We start from the raw sequence: 19305 nt of genomic DNA on the forward strand, positions 1-19305 counted from the left end.
GGGGTGGTGATAGTCAAGGCATGGAGGTTGTTTAGTTTGCTTTTTGCTTTACATCTTATGTTGATATGAATAAAAGTTAACAGTGAACTTTTTTTCCTCTTGCAATTAAAACTATGGCTGTGGCACGCTTTCGTAGTAAACCCTCCAAATACACAGGAGGCTAAAAAAGGCTTGTGAATTTTAGCCCATATTATCCGTCCTTCAGACCCTGGAGCATGCCTTCCTGCAGCTGTGTGAGACGTCAGACCAGGTCGACTCTAAACGCGATTCCAGTTCTCCAGATGGAACGTTAGACAAAAGCCAGTCATTTGAGAATGGGAAGGATGAGAGTCAGCCAATTCTTGGAGTCAGATCTCCACCTGCAGAGGAAAACCTCAAATGTTCAGGTACCGACATCTAGCATTTTTTCTTTTTCTACCTGTGCATATCATTTAACAATGGGCCAGGAGTTTTATAGCGCTTCTTTAAAATCAGCTGCTTCTGACATCAAAAAGTAAAGGTACGAGGAGTGGATGATAATAATAATATAATTGCAGGTCAGGTTGATAAACAATGAGTTGAAACTCACTAAAGCTTTTTAAAGAGGAGGCACAGATTAAGGTAAACATTTTAACCGCTGCTGTTTTAAAAAATATAAGTTGCAGTCACTTATATTGCATTTTTGTGTTCAGTGGACTGGAAGGTGCGAGCCAGACATGTGCTGCCAAAGTGGAGGAACATCGCAGCCCTGATGATCAAAACATTGGTGCGGATGAAGAGAATGCCGGGGTATGATGCAGTTAACAGAGGTTATTTGTCACTGTCTATAAGTAACCAGTTCATTACACTTTATTTTCTACTCTGTGTTGGCAGCTCTTTGTGTTTCCAGTTCCTGCTGCCCGTCATCCAGGTCTCCCTCATCTGTCTGTGTGTCGGAGGAGATCCAAAGGGCATCCAGGTTGCTATAGTGAACAATGAGACCTCCCCCTCTGCTTTCAGCCAATCATTCCTCTCCTTCCTGGACAACTCGAGTGTGCAGCAGGTATTTGTTTTGGCCCTAAGAGATATGAATCCTTATCAGCTGTGATGACCTTTGGATTCTGAATTTGTTGACTTTTCCTTTGTTACTGTAAATCTGCTGGTAGGTTGCACATGAGAAAGTGAGTAAGTACAATTTTCAAAGTAGCAGACTTCTTTCTCAGCTGTTAAAATCTATTTTCACTCTAAGCAAATGAGTTTCACAAAGGAACAAACACCAGGACTTCCCATTTCTGGGAAATCATTGAAGAGGAAAGATTGTTTCTCTCTGTAACAGAACCATAGCTGTTCAACAAACTGTAACATACATAATGTGCAGAAACTTTAATTGATTTAGTCTGACCTTGTGCGGCAGATGGTGAAGTTCAGACTGGTTGAGGAAACATGGTGTAGCATATGGTCCATCTGCATTTGAAAATGAAACTTAGGACATAGAATGAATTGAACCTGCTTCTTTTTTTTTATCTGCAGGTGAACTTGTCCCACAAAGAAGCTTTTGAGGGAATCTATAATGGAGAGTACTGGAGTGTAATCGGCTTTGGCAAGAACTTCACCAGCTACCTGACTAAACGGTAAGGGACAGAGCGTCATGGGCCGAGCTGATGTGCTGGATCAGCATCTGTAACTGATGTTATGACTGCAAAACATGTCTGCACTCAATGTTCATTGCCCTCATGTTACTTTAGAAAAAAATGATTGACATACCTTTGAAATACAAAGACGTGGGATAAATAGCCGCACTGGCATTGGAGGCGTCAGAGCAGATGAGTTGAATAAAACTGCATTGTGTGACCTAAATGTTTGACATTTTTCTTGGTTAGATTAGCCAACATTTCATGTACATGTTATATTTGACCTGTTTATGACAAGTGTCAGCTTGAGGATGTTGCTTGTTTTCATGTACCTTTGCAAACAAACAACTTGCTGCCTTTTTCTTCCTCATTGCCCTACTTTTGATAGTTCCCTTTCAAGCAGCACATGCTGATGTCATGCACCTACACGTGGGCAGAACAGGCTGTGTACAGACGTTTGTGTTTGTCAGTGGGGATTCTCAGTAGTCAGGCAAAGCAGACAGATTTTGAAGACGAGTCTTTGTAATGCATGGCAGCATTCCAGCTGCATATCACAAACACGCTAAACACCGACACGAACAGTCCACACCTCAGGGAACACCATGCACCTATTATATACCTTAACAATAATTTCACAAGTTGGTGATTTACTTAATTAGAAATTCGGATTGGAGGATGGTTGTAAACTCTTTGGAAACTTTGACTGGAAGATTTGCACCAGCCTCCATTATAATTATAAAAATCTTCACAATATATCCAACTAATATTTCCCCTGGTGATAGTGCATAAAATCCAGAAAATCCAGCGTGTGGTTTGCATTAAGAGAAATTATGACCTCAGGTAAATCAGTGCAGCTTTCTTGTTGCCAGTGAAAACAAACAGCATGACTGACGTGATCAAACACATCAGCCCTGATGTATTATGCATAAAGGTATTTGTGCAATCATCCGGAGGAAAGTACCAGATTCTTATGGATCTGAAATACTGAATTAAAATGTTTTCAGTCCCAGTACACAGCTTCCCAAAAATATCCCAATAAATGTTTTTATATTTGTTTTAATGAGCATTACAGCAAATAATATATCATTTATTTATCTGCTTCTACTTAAAAGGACCACATAAATCAGCTTAATATCTTGCTTTTCTAAGTGGCTTTAAAACTGTTTTTATTAAAATGTTTAATATGTTCTTCTGATGGTGAATTAATCTGAAAGTAAATTTTTTTCCACATGCACTCTCTGTTGTTTTGATACACATAAAAGCTCACAGAGGCCACACCACACCAACTCACACCTCAAAATCATGTGAAGGTGAGTCATTGCAGCAGGGTTGTTGTTCAGTCGTCAGTCACAGCGTGAGACTGCAGGGTGGACAGTCTGGTCCTTCCTGTCCGTAACACACCTGAGCAGGTTGCATCTTAGCACCGACCAATAAGATGCTTATTCTTACCAAATCATGTGCTTCTTATGTGACAGACCTGCCTAAGAAAAACAAAAAGCTTCTTCTCCCATGTCTTCTGGCAGAGTGGTACTCTGGCTGATTCTCAAGCAGATCTTAATGTTATCACATAAGCATGAAGCAGATTTTTGTTTCCTGTTAGGAATCATATGGATAAGGCAGGATGGATAAGGAGTTCATGCAAATGTATTTTTGGTATGCACGTTTTAATATCTTATGAGAATGAAGATATTCACACCTATCACAATCTGACCCACCATTATGACGTTTTTTTCATCTTTTTTCTGGATTCATTTCAAAGCTGTGATAAATTCCCTACTGAGGTTTATTCTTCAAAAACAGCTTTTGTTTATGGCAGTTGGTGGCTATATTTTAACTCCTACCTGGTGGTGGCACATATATAGATGAAAAATCTAAGATACAGTCATTTGAAATTGAAAGTACATCCTCTTTCAGTTGTGAGGAGCTGGACATGACATGGGGCGAGAGGCAGGGTACAGGTGGCCTGTTTATCACAGGACTAACAGAGAATCACACTCACATTCACACCTATGGGCAATTTTGAATCATTAATTACCCTAACCCAAATAATTGCATGTCTTTGGACTGTGGGAGGAAGTCGGAGAACCCACGCAAACACGTAAAGTCCGCAGTGAAAGGCCGCAGCCAGATGGTGGAGTTGAACTCAGGACCTTCTTGCTGTGAGGCAACAGTGCTAATCACCGTGCCAGGAAATAATAAAAAAAAATTCACCAGGCCTTTATCAGGATCTACGATAATTTAGATATAACCTCAGATGAACAACTTGTGATACATTACAAAGACTGATAAATAGATTTTTACAACAATCACAATAACCTTTATCAGACTTTATCAGTCTTTGACGTTGTTGTGAAGGGATTTTGGCCCAGTTATCACTTCAGCTCATCGAGGTTCGCACACATTCATTTATGCACAGCTCTTTTATGAACCCTCAACAGCACAGGCTGAGGTCTGATCTGGACTTTGACTGGACCACTGGAACACCTGCTGGTGTTCTCGGGATCATTGTTGTGTTTCATTTTAACCAAGCTTTGTGGCACAGATGGACTCACATGCACTCACATTCTTCCACAACCTCCTGGTTTGTTCAGATCCAACTTTACAAACCTAAGCTCTGCTCTTACGTTCATTTAGAGGGAAGAGGCTCTCTTGGCAACCTTTCCAAACAAGCCATTCTTATTCAGTCATTTTGTGATTGTGCTGTCATGAACGTTAACATTATGTCAGAAAAATGCATGTCAGTAAGTCTTAACAAAAAAATGAACGCATACTTTCCATGCTTTTTTTTAATAGTTTGCTTTGCTTTTTTAAAATATAAAATAAATTGTATTCTGTCATTTTCATTTTATTGGGATTTAAACCTTAATACAAAATTTTTTCTTAACAAAATCTCTTCTTAGCACCCGTGCAGTATCTTCATAGCCCGCTTTGGGGATCACTGTTGTAAAAATAAAACATATATATTACTACATATACATATATCTAACATATAACATAATAAAAAATCTAAAATGATAAAATACCCTCAATTTGAAGCTTTTAGATGTTCAGCCATGTATTGGCATCATCATCTCCTGAAAGGATTAAATACAACAACTACCAGTAGATTTTTGTAAAAGCCTAACTAGGGACAAGGCAGAAAATTTCCTGTAGCTACAAACTCTCTGTGCAGCACACCAGTTTCATACTTTGTAATGGAACTATGTTAAAGTGCAACACCCTTAATCAAAATTTTAATCTATGCACTTACGCAGACAGTAAGTTTGTCCAAGTGAGACCATCTGAAATAAATACTTTAAGGAATTCCAGGCTACACATATCTGACACGCATTATTCAGTTCACTGGTATTCAAGAACAAAGTTACAATTTAGTAATAGTAAATTACACGTGGTTCAATGCTCTCAGTGGCTCAGCTAGACTTGAGGCATTGCTTTAATTGTGTCAGAGAAATAATAATTAGCCTGCTGACCTTCTGAGTTTTAAATAGTGCTACCAGCCTGCAGTCACATGCATACATGACTCTGTTTATTAATTCACTTGGCTGCTTAGTTTATAAGGTCATACACTCCTTTCATAAGGTTCCATATCAATAACCAGATTCCTTAGGAAAAAAATGAATATTTATGTTCCTATGCACCTTCCTCAGGTTCACCGGGTTTGTAGTGTCCTAATGGCCAAATTCTTCAACCTGGGTCACTGAGATTAGATTTCACTATCACATAGTTCAGTAGTGCTTTATCTGTCTCTATCTGTCTCTCTCGTATGCTGTCTATCATTTAAACTTGTCCTGCCAGACAAATTTAGAAAACCTGCAGATTCAGCAGATTATCACTCACTTTTCAGCTTGTCATTGCGATATTTACATTCTAGTGTTTTGTTAGATAGACTGAGGTTCTACTTTTTTCTGATCATAATTCTGGTTCCTTATTGCACAGGATGCTCCAGCGGCAGGTCTCTCAGGAGATAATCGATGGAGGATCAATACACGTCTGGCTGGACCAGACAAGTAAGATACAAACCATTTTTGGATAATTGTTGTTGAATGAAACATACTGTGTGCTTTATTTATGTTATACTAATGTATATTGTACATATAGGATTCTCACATACATCAAATTCCGGCATTACATCAAACTACTGCTTGTCACTGGTGGTAGTATGAAATGGTACCTGCAGATCATTCGGCCTGCACAAGTAGACCTCTTTGTATTAGATATTAGTACCATGTCTGCTGTTAGGTAGTTTACTGTCAGACCATAAACTGGTGCAGTAGGTTCATCCTGGTGGAGGACAATGCTGAGCCTCATATTGTCATGATCCTGGGTCTTTGACCCAGCGTTTTAAGTTTTAGGTAATGTTTGATGTTTATGGTTTATTTTCAAGTTCATTAGATTACCTAAGCTCATTTACGTTTCCCTCACCCTTTGTCTGTGAGGCTGTTTTGACTGCATGTCTTATGTTATCAAGTTTGTATTGTCATGTCTTCTTCACATGTTTCCTGTTTTGTTTTGGAAGAGTCTGGTGTTCTTTGTTCATTGTAGTTAGTGTTACTCTCCCCTGTATTGTCATTATGTTTCATTCTAGTCAGCTGTGTTCTCATGTGTCTCCACTTCCCCTGATCACCTCATGTGTGTATTTAAGTCCTCACTCTTCCTTTGTTTGTCATCAGGTCGTCTGTTTTTCTCGCCATAGCCAGAGTCACAGCCATAGTTAGCTTTCATAGTTTGTTCCCAGTTTAGGTTTCTGTTTAGTTATTGCTCTTCTGCTGCCCTCATTCTCGTTTGTTTCTTTCGTGATCATCAGCCACAATAAAAGGCTCGTTTTTGTTTAAGTTCACTCCCTTATCCTCACTTGTGTTCGCACCTGGGTCCACCACACACATCTCCGCACGGTCTGTCTCCACAAACCGTGACACATGTGGCCAAAGTGTACAAGTAATTCCTAAATGCGACCTCACATATTGGTGCATTCCAGTGCAGCCATAGACTGTCCAGGAGCTCACTGATACTCCAGGTCAGGGAGGAGATCCTCATAGGACACCGTAGACCTTCTAATCAGGAGTATGCCCAGATGTCATGTGGGGGCCATGTATACTTCTAAGACAGATAACACAAGCTGGCCTCAATCTGTGATTTCAATTTCTGATTTCTGGTATAATTTTAAATCCAGCCCTTAAAAGGTCAATAAGTTTGGTTTCTACTCTATGTCAGCAAAGATTTTCAACCTGAATATTTCATTCATCAAGAGCTGATGTGTGATTTACATGCTCCCTTTAAATTTTGAATGGTGAACATTAAAAAATCACTCTGACAAGACGAAGATGCTCATGTTTTCCCTTTTTTTCATTCTTAGATCGGCAAATTGCCCTCATGGTGCAGAAGAAACTACACCAGGCCTTCCAGGTACAAATATGATGTGAAGTCTATGCTGTATACATAAAATATCCATGTTTCAGTGAACAAGAGCCATCACTGAGCTTTTAGCCACAGCTTAAGAAGCCTGGTTGTTGATTGAGCCCATAAAGTTATCAGGACAGCGTTTACTGCTGGCCATTGGAAAATAACCCAACTTTTCAAACACCTCCCATCTTTTTTAAGCGGTCTGTGGACGAGAGCCGTTGTGAACTAGAATTATGTAAACAACATTAAACTGATTTGAATATTTAATGAAAATACTTAAAGATGATAAAGAGTAGCCCTGATTTTTTCTTAAAAAAACAGATGCATCACTTATGTTTTGCCCTCTGTCTGCAGGCATTTGTGGATTATAAGCTGGGTGGCATGGCATATATGGTTGCCTTACCAATAAAGGTAAGAGAGTTTATGGAAAAAAGCAACTGAATGTAATTAAATACTGTAAATACTTAAATGTATATGAATTTATACATGCTGCATAATAAAGTAAAATAAACACTCTTGATTTCTTCTGCTAGTTTGAGGAGCCAATCTACGGCAGCCAAAACACAGACTTTACTACATTTGTGACCCCTGGAGCTGTGCTCAGGTCAGTACACTGTGTGCTGGTTAAAGTATAGGGTAGTAGACACCTTACTATACCTGTGTCGGGGTGATTGTGGCTCAAGAGTTGGGAGTTCGCCTTGTAATCGGAAGGTTGCCGATTTGAGCCCCGGCTTGGACAGTCTCGGCCGTTGTGTCCTTGGGCAAGACACTTCACTCGTTCCCTACTGGTGGTGGTCAGAGGGCCCGGTGGCGCCAGTGTCCGGCAGCCTCGCCTCTGTCAGTGCGCCCCAGGGTGACTGTGGCTACAATGTAGCTTGCCATCACCAGTGTGTGAATGTGTGCGTGAATGGACTAGTAAATACAAATACAGGCCTTTTACCATCTGTGTTTATTTCCTTTTGGTTAATTTTGTGAAATTTTTGGCATCAGCTCATAATAACAACATACCACCTTATCATTTCACTTCTACCTTCTCTTCTTCCGTTGATCCCTCCAGTATCACCTTCTACCTGGCCGTGGGTCTGACAGCACTCTCCTTTGTCCTGGAGAGGAAAGAGGGGCTTTTGGATAGATGCTGGGTCGCAGGTGAGCCGTCAAAGCTAACATTGCTCCCACACTCACACGCGAATACAGAAACCACTGTAGTGGTACACATGTTGCACCTGTACATATTAATGCTATGCAGGTTTTGAGTGTGCAAGTGCATTTCCACGATAAAGAATGACAAATCTTTCTGTATGGTTTCTAGTTTTAAAACACTCCTACACTCAAGTGGGAAAAGGAAAAGAAATTATTCACCCTGATAAAAAATGTATATATATATATATATATATATAACTGTGGCTTATTGCCAAACAGCTTCAACTAAATCTGAATGTTAGCTGTACCTATAAGAAGCATGTTTTTAATTTCTCTTGTCAAGATTTGACAGTCTGATCTAAAAGTCCAATTTTGGATTGTTTGCAGAACTGGTGTGAATCACATAAATGGGAAAAACCATCAAATAAACTGAGTCTGTGTTCAGTATTAACCATATAGTGGTGATAAGAATCCAATCAATGGATTGTTTCAAGTGTAATTCATGACTTGACCACTAGAGGGAGTAAGAAGATCACAGTAGGGTTCAGCAGATGTCCTTGAGCAAGCAGACACACTGAGAACCTTTTGTTTTGATCTTCTTATAAACTGCTGTTTTTAGCATTGAAATGGATTATGAGTTAATAGTAATCTCTTATTGAGTATTTGTAATTATATCAAAAATGTGTTATAGTTGCAGGTATCACATGTGACTTAGTTTGTAATAAAAAAAAGTATAATATAGCTGAGCAGTTAAAAAGTTTATGTTTATGAAGCAGTTTATGTTTATCCTCTGTTATGATTATGATTTGATAGATACTGGGAACCCATAAATTGACTGCAACATTACGTAATTGATTAAATAATTGATGTGAATGTAAAATGTGTAAAGATCTTTTAGTGAGTTTATTGAATTTTGTCTCTCTGTGTTTCTATCAGGTGTGAGCTCTCTGGAGACGATGCTGGCTCACCTCTTCTCTCAGCTGTTCGTCATCAGCGTTCAGATCATCCTGCTGCTTCTTATGATGCTGCTCGTCTTCAAGGTAGAAGTAATAAAACCGAAAAATAACACAGAAACTCAAAATACAGACGTAGTCAGATGAACCTTTGCAGCAGTAAAAAATGAAGTCCACAGAGAAGAAAGTGTCAGCAGGGGAAATGAATGATAAAAATAGAAGCCTTAAGAACGGTTTGGTTATATAAACAAGGCTGACTGTTATTTTTACCTCACAGTATAACAGATGTCACCTCACTGTTTGCTTCTTTAATTGATTTTCTGTGTTTGCTTTCAGTCAGTGTAATGCCAATAAGTGTTTGCAAAGCCAGACCACAGGGTCAGTCCTGTTTAACCTTTGCTGAGACCACAACACGGTCACTTAATGTTAAACACTTTAGGTTGAAACGTGGTATTTCCTGTGCTCTTTGCAAACTCATTGTGTGAGGGAGATTTTCTTTGCTTTTTAAAACGGCCTCTGATATGGTTTCGTTCAACATGCAGGGAACAGCTCTGACATACTGAAGGTTAATCCCTCGCCGACCTTTTACCATCTTCATTTGCATTTTTCCTACATCATCAAAATCAGACTTTACCTGCAGTGGATTCAAGTCATAATTTTATGATAATTTTATTAACCTCTATTTTTTTTTCAAGCATATACCTTGTTTCCCTCATAAAAATTTAGTTACAGTGCACTCAAGAGGAAATATATCACATAAAGGCCACTTTCCACTTTCTTCTATTGGTCCAAAACAGTTTCATAACATCACTTATGTGGCAAGACAAAGTTCAGCTACTCTATATACACATGGACTTATCAAACAGTGCTGCTTTTCACTATATTATGACTCGAGATTTAATGTAGAATCGCTGATGTCATGAAACATGTGACAAATCTTGCCAGTTTTCATTGGCTATTTGCTGTTTTATGACTTGACTATGAGGACATGAAAACTTGTCTTCACATTTAAAGACTTTAAACAGTGGCTCAGTTGTGTATTGGTTTACACTAACTGACTAACAAGCAAAAAAAATCCTAAAAGGAGATACAAATCCCTTTGGAATTGGGCCAGGAAGAATATATAAGGGAAAGTAGCTTCTTCTTTATTTAAAGAATATTAATCCTTCTGACATCCAGTGAGAAAAGTATCTGAACTGTTAAACCCAGAGTTTTATGGTTTTCTGTTTTTCATTAGTTTATGCTGTTGTTATGTTGTTGCTGCTAAAGACATTTTTGGTATTTTATTTATTTTTGTTGTACTTTTTTTAAAGTCTACTTTTAATTTTTATTACCATTAACTTAAATGTCCCAAGTTCGATTAACTTTAATATCCTTGGCTTTAATGACCAAACCAGTGGGAACATCGGGATTTCCTTCACTACTGATTATTGATAGACATCCATATGAAATCAATAGAGAGAAGAAAGAACAGAGTATAAATGTGAGTGTGCGTTTAGTTCATGCATGGACCTGCTTTTATGCGTACGCTCCTCTATGTTAGTGTGTGTGTGTGTGTGTGTGTGTGTGTGTGTGTGTGTGTGTGTGTGTGTGTGTGTGTGTGTGTGTGTGTGTGTGTGTGTGTTTTAATTAAGGTGCTCAAGTCCACAGAACCCACCGCTCCATAAATCACTTCCCGCTCCGGCCGTATCCAAGGATCACTGCAGGATCACCACAACAACAGGCCTTGATTGCTGTGGCAACCGAGTGGTCATGTGGTCTCTTGGTGCAGGTTTATTTTTGCACGTTGTCAGGGGAGACGGGAAGTGTCTTAACACTCCAAGGAGGGCACAGACACACACACACACACAGTTTAGCGAGGGAGCTTATCACCTGGAATCTTGTGAGGCAAGATTTCCAGTCTCTGTTTTACTGCTTTTATGTGACTTTGAAAAGTTTCATATCTCATTTACATCACAGACCAAAGTTCAGTATCAGTGATATTTCTTTCCATTTCTTGTGGTATTTTTGGCTGAAGATAAGTCCAGAAAATCAAAGTGCTTCTACGTTTTTTTTTGTTTTGTTTTTTTATCTTTTCCCCGCTTTCTTTTCATCTCATCTTCTTGTTTTTTCCTGTGTTATTTAAAAAAAAATTCCACTGATTCAAAGTTGCCCCAGGTGATTTAGTATTGCACTCTGATATGTTACATGTGGTGGACACTTAAACTCCTCTCTGCAGTGTCTGATTTTGTACACCACTCTTTAATGCATGATAACTTCCCATATTAACATCACAGGACCATTTCACTGGTGTATAGTCAGGGTAAGAACTATTTGTCCTTGTTATCTGTGGTGAAACTAAATGTTAAAACTCCTTAAAATGGCCTTGAATGTCCAGGGATGGAAAAAACAACCATAACTTAAAAACGTAATTATTACACATTAGGAAAGAGTTTTCAACTGATTAAGACAGAGATTAGGATCAGCCCTGCAATCTCATTTCTTTCTAACTCCTCACCTCTATTTATTTATTCATCTTCAGACTTCTCTTTCCCCACAGACCATGCAGATATGATAAAATAGTGGAATTCCCCTTTAACAGCCACACAAGATGATTGTACATCATGTCGGGAGTGAGCATGCAGCAAGCGCTGGTGTAATTTCATGTCCATCAAACGTCTTTCACAGCTCCTTTTTTAAAATGTATCATATCATGGTTTTCCATGGCTTTAGCTTCATCAATAATTCTGTGACACAAACATAAACCATCACAAACATTTTTTAAAAAAACTACTATCATCTTCAAATAGTTTTAGAAACTCCCAGCAGACAGACAATTGTAATATATTTTACAAGAAAAGCTTACATTGTTTCTAAGTTTTAAAAATCTGGTTGTAATGCTGCAGTTTCTCTGTGTTTATTCAGCTTTTTCTACTTGTGATAAGAAATACTGTGCTCGCTAAAACAATATTGAATACTTGACCATCTTTAGCTTTAATCACAGCACATTAGCTGTGGCATCATTTTGATGACCTTATGCAATGTTACAACATTTATTTCCAAGCAGAGCAGAACTGATGATGAGATGCAGACAGTCAGCTCACCTCATTTTTGGGGTACATAATGTTGCTGAATTAGACCTGACAAAATGAAGCAACCCCAGATCATAGCACAGCCCCCGAGAGGCTCACAGGAAGTAGACGTAATAGGTGCATCACTTTATCCACCTCTGTTTTTACGCTGATACACCAGTCAGTCCGGAACAGCGTAAATATGAGATTATTCCCTTTTCCCATTGATCCAGAGTTCAATCTTTATGCACCCTAGCAAAGAGGTTTTCTTCACACTGTGCAGAAAATTATCTCACTTAGTCGTTGAAGATTTTTCTTTTCCAACCATATGATTTTTAGTAATTCCATCACTGTCTTAGTAATAATTCGATGGAAGGCCCTTACCCATGTTTATGATGCTGGAAGTACTGCTTTGTTCTAGCTTCCCCTCTATTTTTCTTAACTGTTAGGTCTGCTGCAGCTTTGCATTTAAAATGCCCACAACTTAATCAAGCTTGTTATCTTTTTCTTACCCCTGCTCTTCATCTCTTTCTCTCTCTCTCTGTCTTTGCAGAACCCTAACGAAGGGTCCTTGGTGCTCGTCATAATTCTGATAGTCCTGCAGGGTGTCACAGGCATCTCATTTGGCCTCGTAATCTCATCTGCAATCGACGACGAGCAGAGCGCCAACCAGGCCGCTCTGGGTATCTTCTACCCCAATCTCATCCTTAGTGGTAAGCAGTGAGATTTACTGTTGTGAGTGTAAAAAGCCTTAAAAAGCACAGTAGGTGTGAGTCTGAGCATCACTGAATCAGGGAATTAGAATCTGATTAAATCATCTTTGATGTTGTGAACTGGGTGTAAGCATTTGTGTAGGTAGTGCAAATAAATGGTGGTTTTATTTGGATTAAAAGCTCAAAACTTTAGAAGCTGTAGGAGGATGTGTAATATTTTGTATATATACATTATGGGAAATGTGTTTATCCTTTGCTGACACTGATGTGCAAATAAGCTTACAAAGACTAAAGCCTACTGCCTAACTCACTGATGTTTAATCATTTGTAGCAGATTTTCTTTAATTTTGGTTTTTCTTATGCACACTAAGTCATCCAGTGTTTTCATATCATATCAGACTTCTTGTTAGCAGCCCTGCAGTTGCACAAACTGGTTGCTAGTCTTCCCAAGGGCCACGTAAAACAACAACAACAAAATCCAGTGAAAAAACATGCAGACAAGAAAAACATGCCTGAAATATACAATGAAGTGTAAAATGCTCTTATATCAGTGTGAGGCATATCAGATTTGTGATATAATTTTGACATGCTTGTTATTCCTTTGATTAAGTCCCAGTTAATGATTCATGAGTAAAGAAACTGATATTTTTGAAGATATTTTTGGAGGATGTAATAGTTACTCTGCATACATCTGTGATGTCAGACCACACAGAATAATAAGAAATTCTTTAAAGGCTTTTTCTTATTTTGATGCTGTGGCCTAAAAGGACGGAAACAGCAGTGAATAAAATCTCTCCACTGCAGTGTTCATCCTGTTGCTGTTCTGCTCTGGATCTTCCAGCCATATCACAATATTTCCATCTTTGAACTCTGAGTCCAGACTTCCTTAGAAAAAGATGGAATTCTGAACATCTGCAATTCAAAGCAAAATTTGTGTGCTGATGAAGTGATTGCTGCAGAAGAGCTGCTAAATGCACTGTGAAGTGAGATTAGTTTTTCAGCTGCTCAGACTGAACTTTGAACCTGATTTGGAATGTGAAAAAAAACAGAAAAAAAACAAGAGAAAGGGCAGATTATTTTAATGCTTCACAGCCTGCTTGTTATCAGAATCTAGACACAAAGCATTCCTGCTGGAGGTGTAAATGATATCTTACCCACATCTGACACATTGTCCTCTCTGTCCTGTCATGTAGGTATCATCTGGCCCGTGGAATGTATCCCGTATCCTCTCCGCTACCTTAGCCTGGTCCTTCCTCAGACCTACGCCTCAGAAGCCCTTCGCTGTATCATGTACAGAGGTAACGCTCATGCACAGAACACATCACACACAACAACAGTTTAACGTCATGTGTTGTTGCTGCGCACCATATGGCATATTGGTAGCGTGTAAGAGTTAGCAGCGTGTGCACGGCTCAGATGATTACGTTATGAACAACGGAGCCAGTTGACTAAATCATTAATCAGCTCTGGGTCCAGTGTAACTCATCTCTCAGGAGGTGTAGTGGTTTCATCTGTCTTCCAATCTTTTCTCCTCCTGTTGACCTCTGAACAATAAGACTTGATGACAGCACGAGCTCCCCTTGTGTTATTTGATACAGAGGAAGTCGGAGGAGCCATTTCCTGTTTGAAGGCCTTATCGTATAGATGTGGTGGAAAAAATCTCACAGGGACAAGTCCACAATGTCAGAGTTCAATTTAGGAAATGAACTGCCACCTTTCTTTTCTTTTACCATGGAAAATGCAGCTTCATCCTGCCACATTTGCTAACTGGACTTGATGACTGTTTAATCTCATACAAGATGTCCCTGTCTATAAATGCAGACCCAGATTTAAGATCAATCTATTATGCTTTGTTTTATTTTCTTTTTTTTCCAGGGGTCGAAACTTGTACTAAAACCTTTTTGAGATACTGAGGTCAGCTTATATATGAGAGATCCCTGTGAGATAAAATTTGAGTCTGCTCGAAACTTTTGGTTTCCCCCACCTTCAAAGGGGAGCCCATTATAAGAAAACTGGCATGAAGCAAAATGAGCTACAACAGCTTATTTCAAATCGAGGATAAACTAAGGGGCGCTCTGAGGTCTATTTTAAAACATGCATAGCAACTCTAACAGAGTCCAGCAGACATGAAAATTTAACAGTAGGTCAGCTTTAAATGAGTTGAAGCTACATCTGTGAGTCACTTTAGTTCTTTTTTTTTGATTGATAATTTTTTAATAGACAGAAAAAAAAGAGACACAAGTTACAAATTTCTAAATCTCATCACGTTGTGTCCACTTTTTGTAAACCCTTTCTTATTCTTATTGATATAAAGGGTTAGTTTACTAAAGTCTTGGAAAACTATAAAATTCTTCAAAGACTGTCGGCTATTAAAAAAATAAGCAAAGATTGTCCCTGATTTTTATTGAAACACCGGGGTCTCTTTCAGCAGCCTTGCCCTGTCTTTGATCTCTCCGTGTCCACTCTGACCACTTGCAGGTGTGCGTTTGCAAAACAACAACCTTCAACTTGTATTTATTTTGTCGGAAGAAGTTGCAGGGATCAATCTGTTAAGCCGGGTGGGTGATGCATACCACAGTTTGGGGGAATTTCATCAAAGGTCACACACAGGTTACATTAGAGCTTCCCACTGGCAGTCTGACCCATTGGACAGTGTCACAGTGCACAACACTGTAAATATATCTAACAAAAAATGTAAAAGCATGCTCCTTTTTTGCACAATTGATCTGACATGCCTGACACGTCTCTGAGTTGCAGCCCAGCTCCCATTGATGGTCCTCAACATGAAGAGTCAAATGGGTACAGAAGCTGATGCTTGCTCTCTGCACAAATCACAAATAAAAGGGTGGTTAGAAAGAAATCTTAAATTGGCACGAGCTCAGGGAAATACACATAAGTGCATATAGAGACAACCTTGAAGTGAGGGGGTAGAGTTTCTGCTTTCTTGTAGGTGCAGTCTCAGAACTTTTTGATCACAGTTTGCATAAATCTGGTGCTGAAATCGTCGACCTTGTCTTTTTCTGTGTCCACTCTTTGCTTGTTTTGTCTTTTGTTTTCTTAATCTATGTAGTAATTGTAGATATAAATCTTCCCATCAGGCTGGGGTTTGTCTCGGATGATGGTGTGGCGAGGCTTCGCTGTTACCCTGGGCTGGAACACTTTCTTCCTCATCCTGGCGACAGTCATCCTGAAGCTGCGGACGTGACAGCCTCACCCCACAGAGCCTCCCTCAGAATGGGGGGGGTGGAGCTGTCAGGGGAAGTCCTGAAGTCAACGACTCACCAGGGCCTCCTGCATGTGGATGGACTGGGGCAACAGCAAGAGGGAAAAGGGAGGAGAGGGGTTCACTGTGGTGTAATAGTTTGATGGGTTGAATGCATCAGTCGCTCTCCTCCAAATTATGTCTCTCTCACACACACTTACAAACATAGACTCCTGGGGTCCCTTATCCAGCTGCCTGAAGCTGCAGCAGTTGCCTTTGGCCTGTTTAAACGCAAGTGTGAATTTAGGATGCTGCACACAGAAATACACAAAGTAGAAAATCTACATGCACAATATGTTATTTAAGTATCGTGTGTGGTCCTTTAGTTTGTTTCAATTCTATCCGTAGCTTCTTTAACTCAACACCATCTGAACGGCCATGCACCAGCTCAGGGTCACGTGTTATTATTTTTGTTTGGCCTTAGTCTTTAATGCTACTAAAGATTTTTCTGTAATACACTTTATATTACATCAAGTGGAGCAGCCCATTTTTTGGGGGGTGGGGGGAAGTGAATGTAACTGTCCTTGCAGTATATACTGTCTATCCTGTGTATATTTGCATTAAACAGACAAATCTGTTCAAGTTTATATAAAAAAGAAGAATCTTAGCACAACAGAAGCTTTTCGTCCACAAGAAAATGTGAAAATGTTTTTCAAGCAGAGAACCTGAGTGGAGGATTGTTGCATAATGTCGTGGGACTAGTTTTAAAGTGCTGATTGCATCGTGTTGCTCAGAAGGTTCTCACCCACAGAAACACCATCTTCTCTATCTGCTCGCTTTTGATGTTTGTGTTCAGCTTTTTGTCCTGTCTGGTTATGACTTGACAGGAAGTGGTTTCATCTCACCGTGTTACCAGGTGCTGAAAAATCGTCACGTAGAGGTGCATTATTCAGCCTGAAGGTTTCCTCTTTTTTTGTGTGCCTGCGTCTCTTTTAGGAGGAGATTGGTGATGGGGAAAGTATTGGTACTGTATCTGTTTTTTAATTATTATTTCTCTCTACTTTGCTGGACAGAGTGGAGGTTCTTGGACAGATTTCCTTTCGCTGGTATATAGCTGTCCTAATCCATACAACTCTATTTTTTACACAGACTTTTTATTAATCTTTCTTTAAGAATAATACAGATTAAAAGCACACAGGAGTAATGCTGCTTTGAATTAAACATGCTATGGAAAGTAGGGAGAAAAAAAAAGGGAAGAAAAATCAAATGAAAATGCAGAAATAAGGTGTTTATAGTCAGAAAGCTTGGTTTTCCTTCCTTTTTTATGTAGGAGTAAACTGTAATGAAGAAATTTTAATTTTGACTTTGGGGGTGCTTTGATATCCTACAACAGATACCACTCTTTGTTTGGGAGGGTATGTTTCCAATTAGAGGTTAGAATAAACAATGAGAAAAACAATTTTAAAACAAGACATGCCTATATCTCACAGGTTGTTTATTTTTCTGTCTTAAATCTACATCATAGGTGCATCATAACCAGAAACCATGCACAATAACCTGATGTGCACCTCCCCAGCAATGTAATTATATGTCACACTGATGCAAGGGCAGGTGTAAATGCTAGAAAACCATGTGGGCCACTTGTGTACGCTACATCGTAGTGTCTGCATAGATTCACTGCAGAAGAATAACTTAAGTGTAAACCAGTGAGCTGTCTGCCTTTACCCATAGCATCATGTCTTCAGAGGAATAGTTTGACTTTCTGGTGGCCTAATAATAGGGGAAGATGTAAACCGTTGGCTTAGCTTAGCGCTAATACAGGAAAGGGTAAAACAACCTGCCCAATTTAAAAAAAACACAAAAATATTTAAAGGTTAATACATGTTTTGGTTCATCAAAAAAATATAACTAAATGACTGAACTAAAATAAAAATAAGGACCTATTCAACCACAAGTATTTTTTTGCTGTTCAAGAGCTTTTTAAGAAGTGACATTGGTAAAAATCATTTTATCTATTTTCTCAAAATATCAACGTGTTTCTTTAAATGTAAAAACCTTTGAGAGACCCACAGTGCTGCAAAAGCACCAAACCAGCATTACATGTCGTGCCAGTCTAAGATTTCGAAATGTTTACATTCATTAATGTTTAATAAATCAGATTTTACTTTTTACCCAGTTTTTGTTTCCATCCTGTTGATCTAAAAACACATACTGATGCATAATGTTGGTTGGTTTTTTACCCATGATGCAACAGTGCTGGTAATGGCAGTTATATCATTAATATGTCCTTTAACAAGATAAATAATGAATCTAAATGATTGTAAGTCCCTCTGCTTGCTTTGTGTTGGCTTACATTATGGCTTAATGATGATGTGCATACACCATGCTGTGTACTGAGATTTTCTTGCACTGTAAATCTGCTCTTGCTGCTCTGCTGTACATTCATCAGTGTTCCTGTCGCACATTTTATGGGACATTGTGTTCTTGATTGGTAGAAATAGGGGAGCGTTGACGTATTCATCTTATTTAAACAGCTTTCTATTATGTTCAGAGGATTTCTAAATGGACTGTGAGGATATACTGTAGCTCTGTTCATATTCTTACCTCTGTGCCTCAGTTGACTTTCATCACACGATAATGTGTCTCTATATAAAATCATGTTAAAGTGGTGGTAAAATTGGTACAGCTCGTGTAAAACTGTTGCTGATTCTGTGAAAATGCTTTTGTTTTGTTTTGTTTGTTCTTGGAAAGCTGATATATTGTTGCCAAAAACTCAGTTTGATCTGTGTAAAATTTCTGATTTTTGTTCAAAAGTGCTTTGAATCGATTACTGAGTCATAATCTTGTGTTCACTACTTACATTTACTTTCCCACACTCCAGTACCTACAGCTAAATAATATGTAAACGCAAACATCTGAGCAAAAGCCTGCATGTCTTTGCATCTTATGATTTACATGAACTGCAATGATCCAACTAAAGATTCTGATTTAAATGAGCTATGGGGATTCTCCTGTATTGGTTCTATAATACTAACGACACCACAAGAACAAGCATATCAAATTAACCCTTTCACGCATAGTGGTCACTACAGTGGACAGCTATTCAAAGGCTGTTTTCTTGTATTTGTGTCATGTTGGTGGTATACTTGCACATAAACCTCTGCATTGGACACTGATGTGTCACTCCATACCCTGCCACCCACTGGTTGTTCAATGTTACTATAGATGTATGACGTGTTTCATTGTAATTATTGTTAT

At 38.9% G+C, this 19305-nt stretch overlaps 1 protein-coding gene across 5 annotated transcripts in view; it reads left to right on the forward strand.

The window, feature by feature from the left end:
* Positions 1 to 19043, forward strand: part of abch1 (ATP-binding cassette, sub-family H, member 1) — a 37471-nt gene extending 18428 nt beyond the window's left edge. For all 5 annotated transcript variants that reach the window (XM_026189525.1, XM_026189526.1, XM_026189528.1 and 2 more), the window contains 13 exons: positions 206 to 386; positions 672 to 768; positions 853 to 1021; positions 1489 to 1589; positions 5526 to 5596; positions 6943 to 6992; positions 7344 to 7400; positions 7523 to 7593; positions 8047 to 8135; positions 9066 to 9169; positions 12686 to 12845; positions 14039 to 14143; positions 15944 to 19043. In XM_026189525.1, the coding sequence (XP_026045310.1) occupies positions 206 to 386; positions 672 to 768; positions 853 to 1021; positions 1489 to 1589; positions 5526 to 5596; positions 6943 to 6992; positions 7344 to 7400; positions 7523 to 7593; positions 8047 to 8135; positions 9066 to 9169; positions 12686 to 12845; positions 14039 to 14143; positions 15944 to 16050 (1362 nt within the window). In that variant the 3' untranslated portion in view covers positions 16051 to 19043. The remainder of the gene's footprint in view (positions 1 to 205; positions 387 to 671; positions 769 to 852; positions 1022 to 1488; positions 1590 to 5525; positions 5597 to 6942; positions 6993 to 7343; positions 7401 to 7522; positions 7594 to 8046; positions 8136 to 9065; positions 9170 to 12685; positions 12846 to 14038; positions 14144 to 15943) is intronic.
* The last annotated feature ends 262 nt before the right edge of the window (positions 19044 to 19305 follow it).

Source organism: Astatotilapia calliptera, chromosome 13 (genome assembly GCF_900246225.1).
Source record: "Astatotilapia calliptera chromosome 13, fAstCal1.2, whole genome shotgun sequence".
Taxonomy (NCBI): domain Eukaryota; kingdom Metazoa; phylum Chordata; class Actinopteri; order Cichliformes; family Cichlidae; genus Astatotilapia; species Astatotilapia calliptera.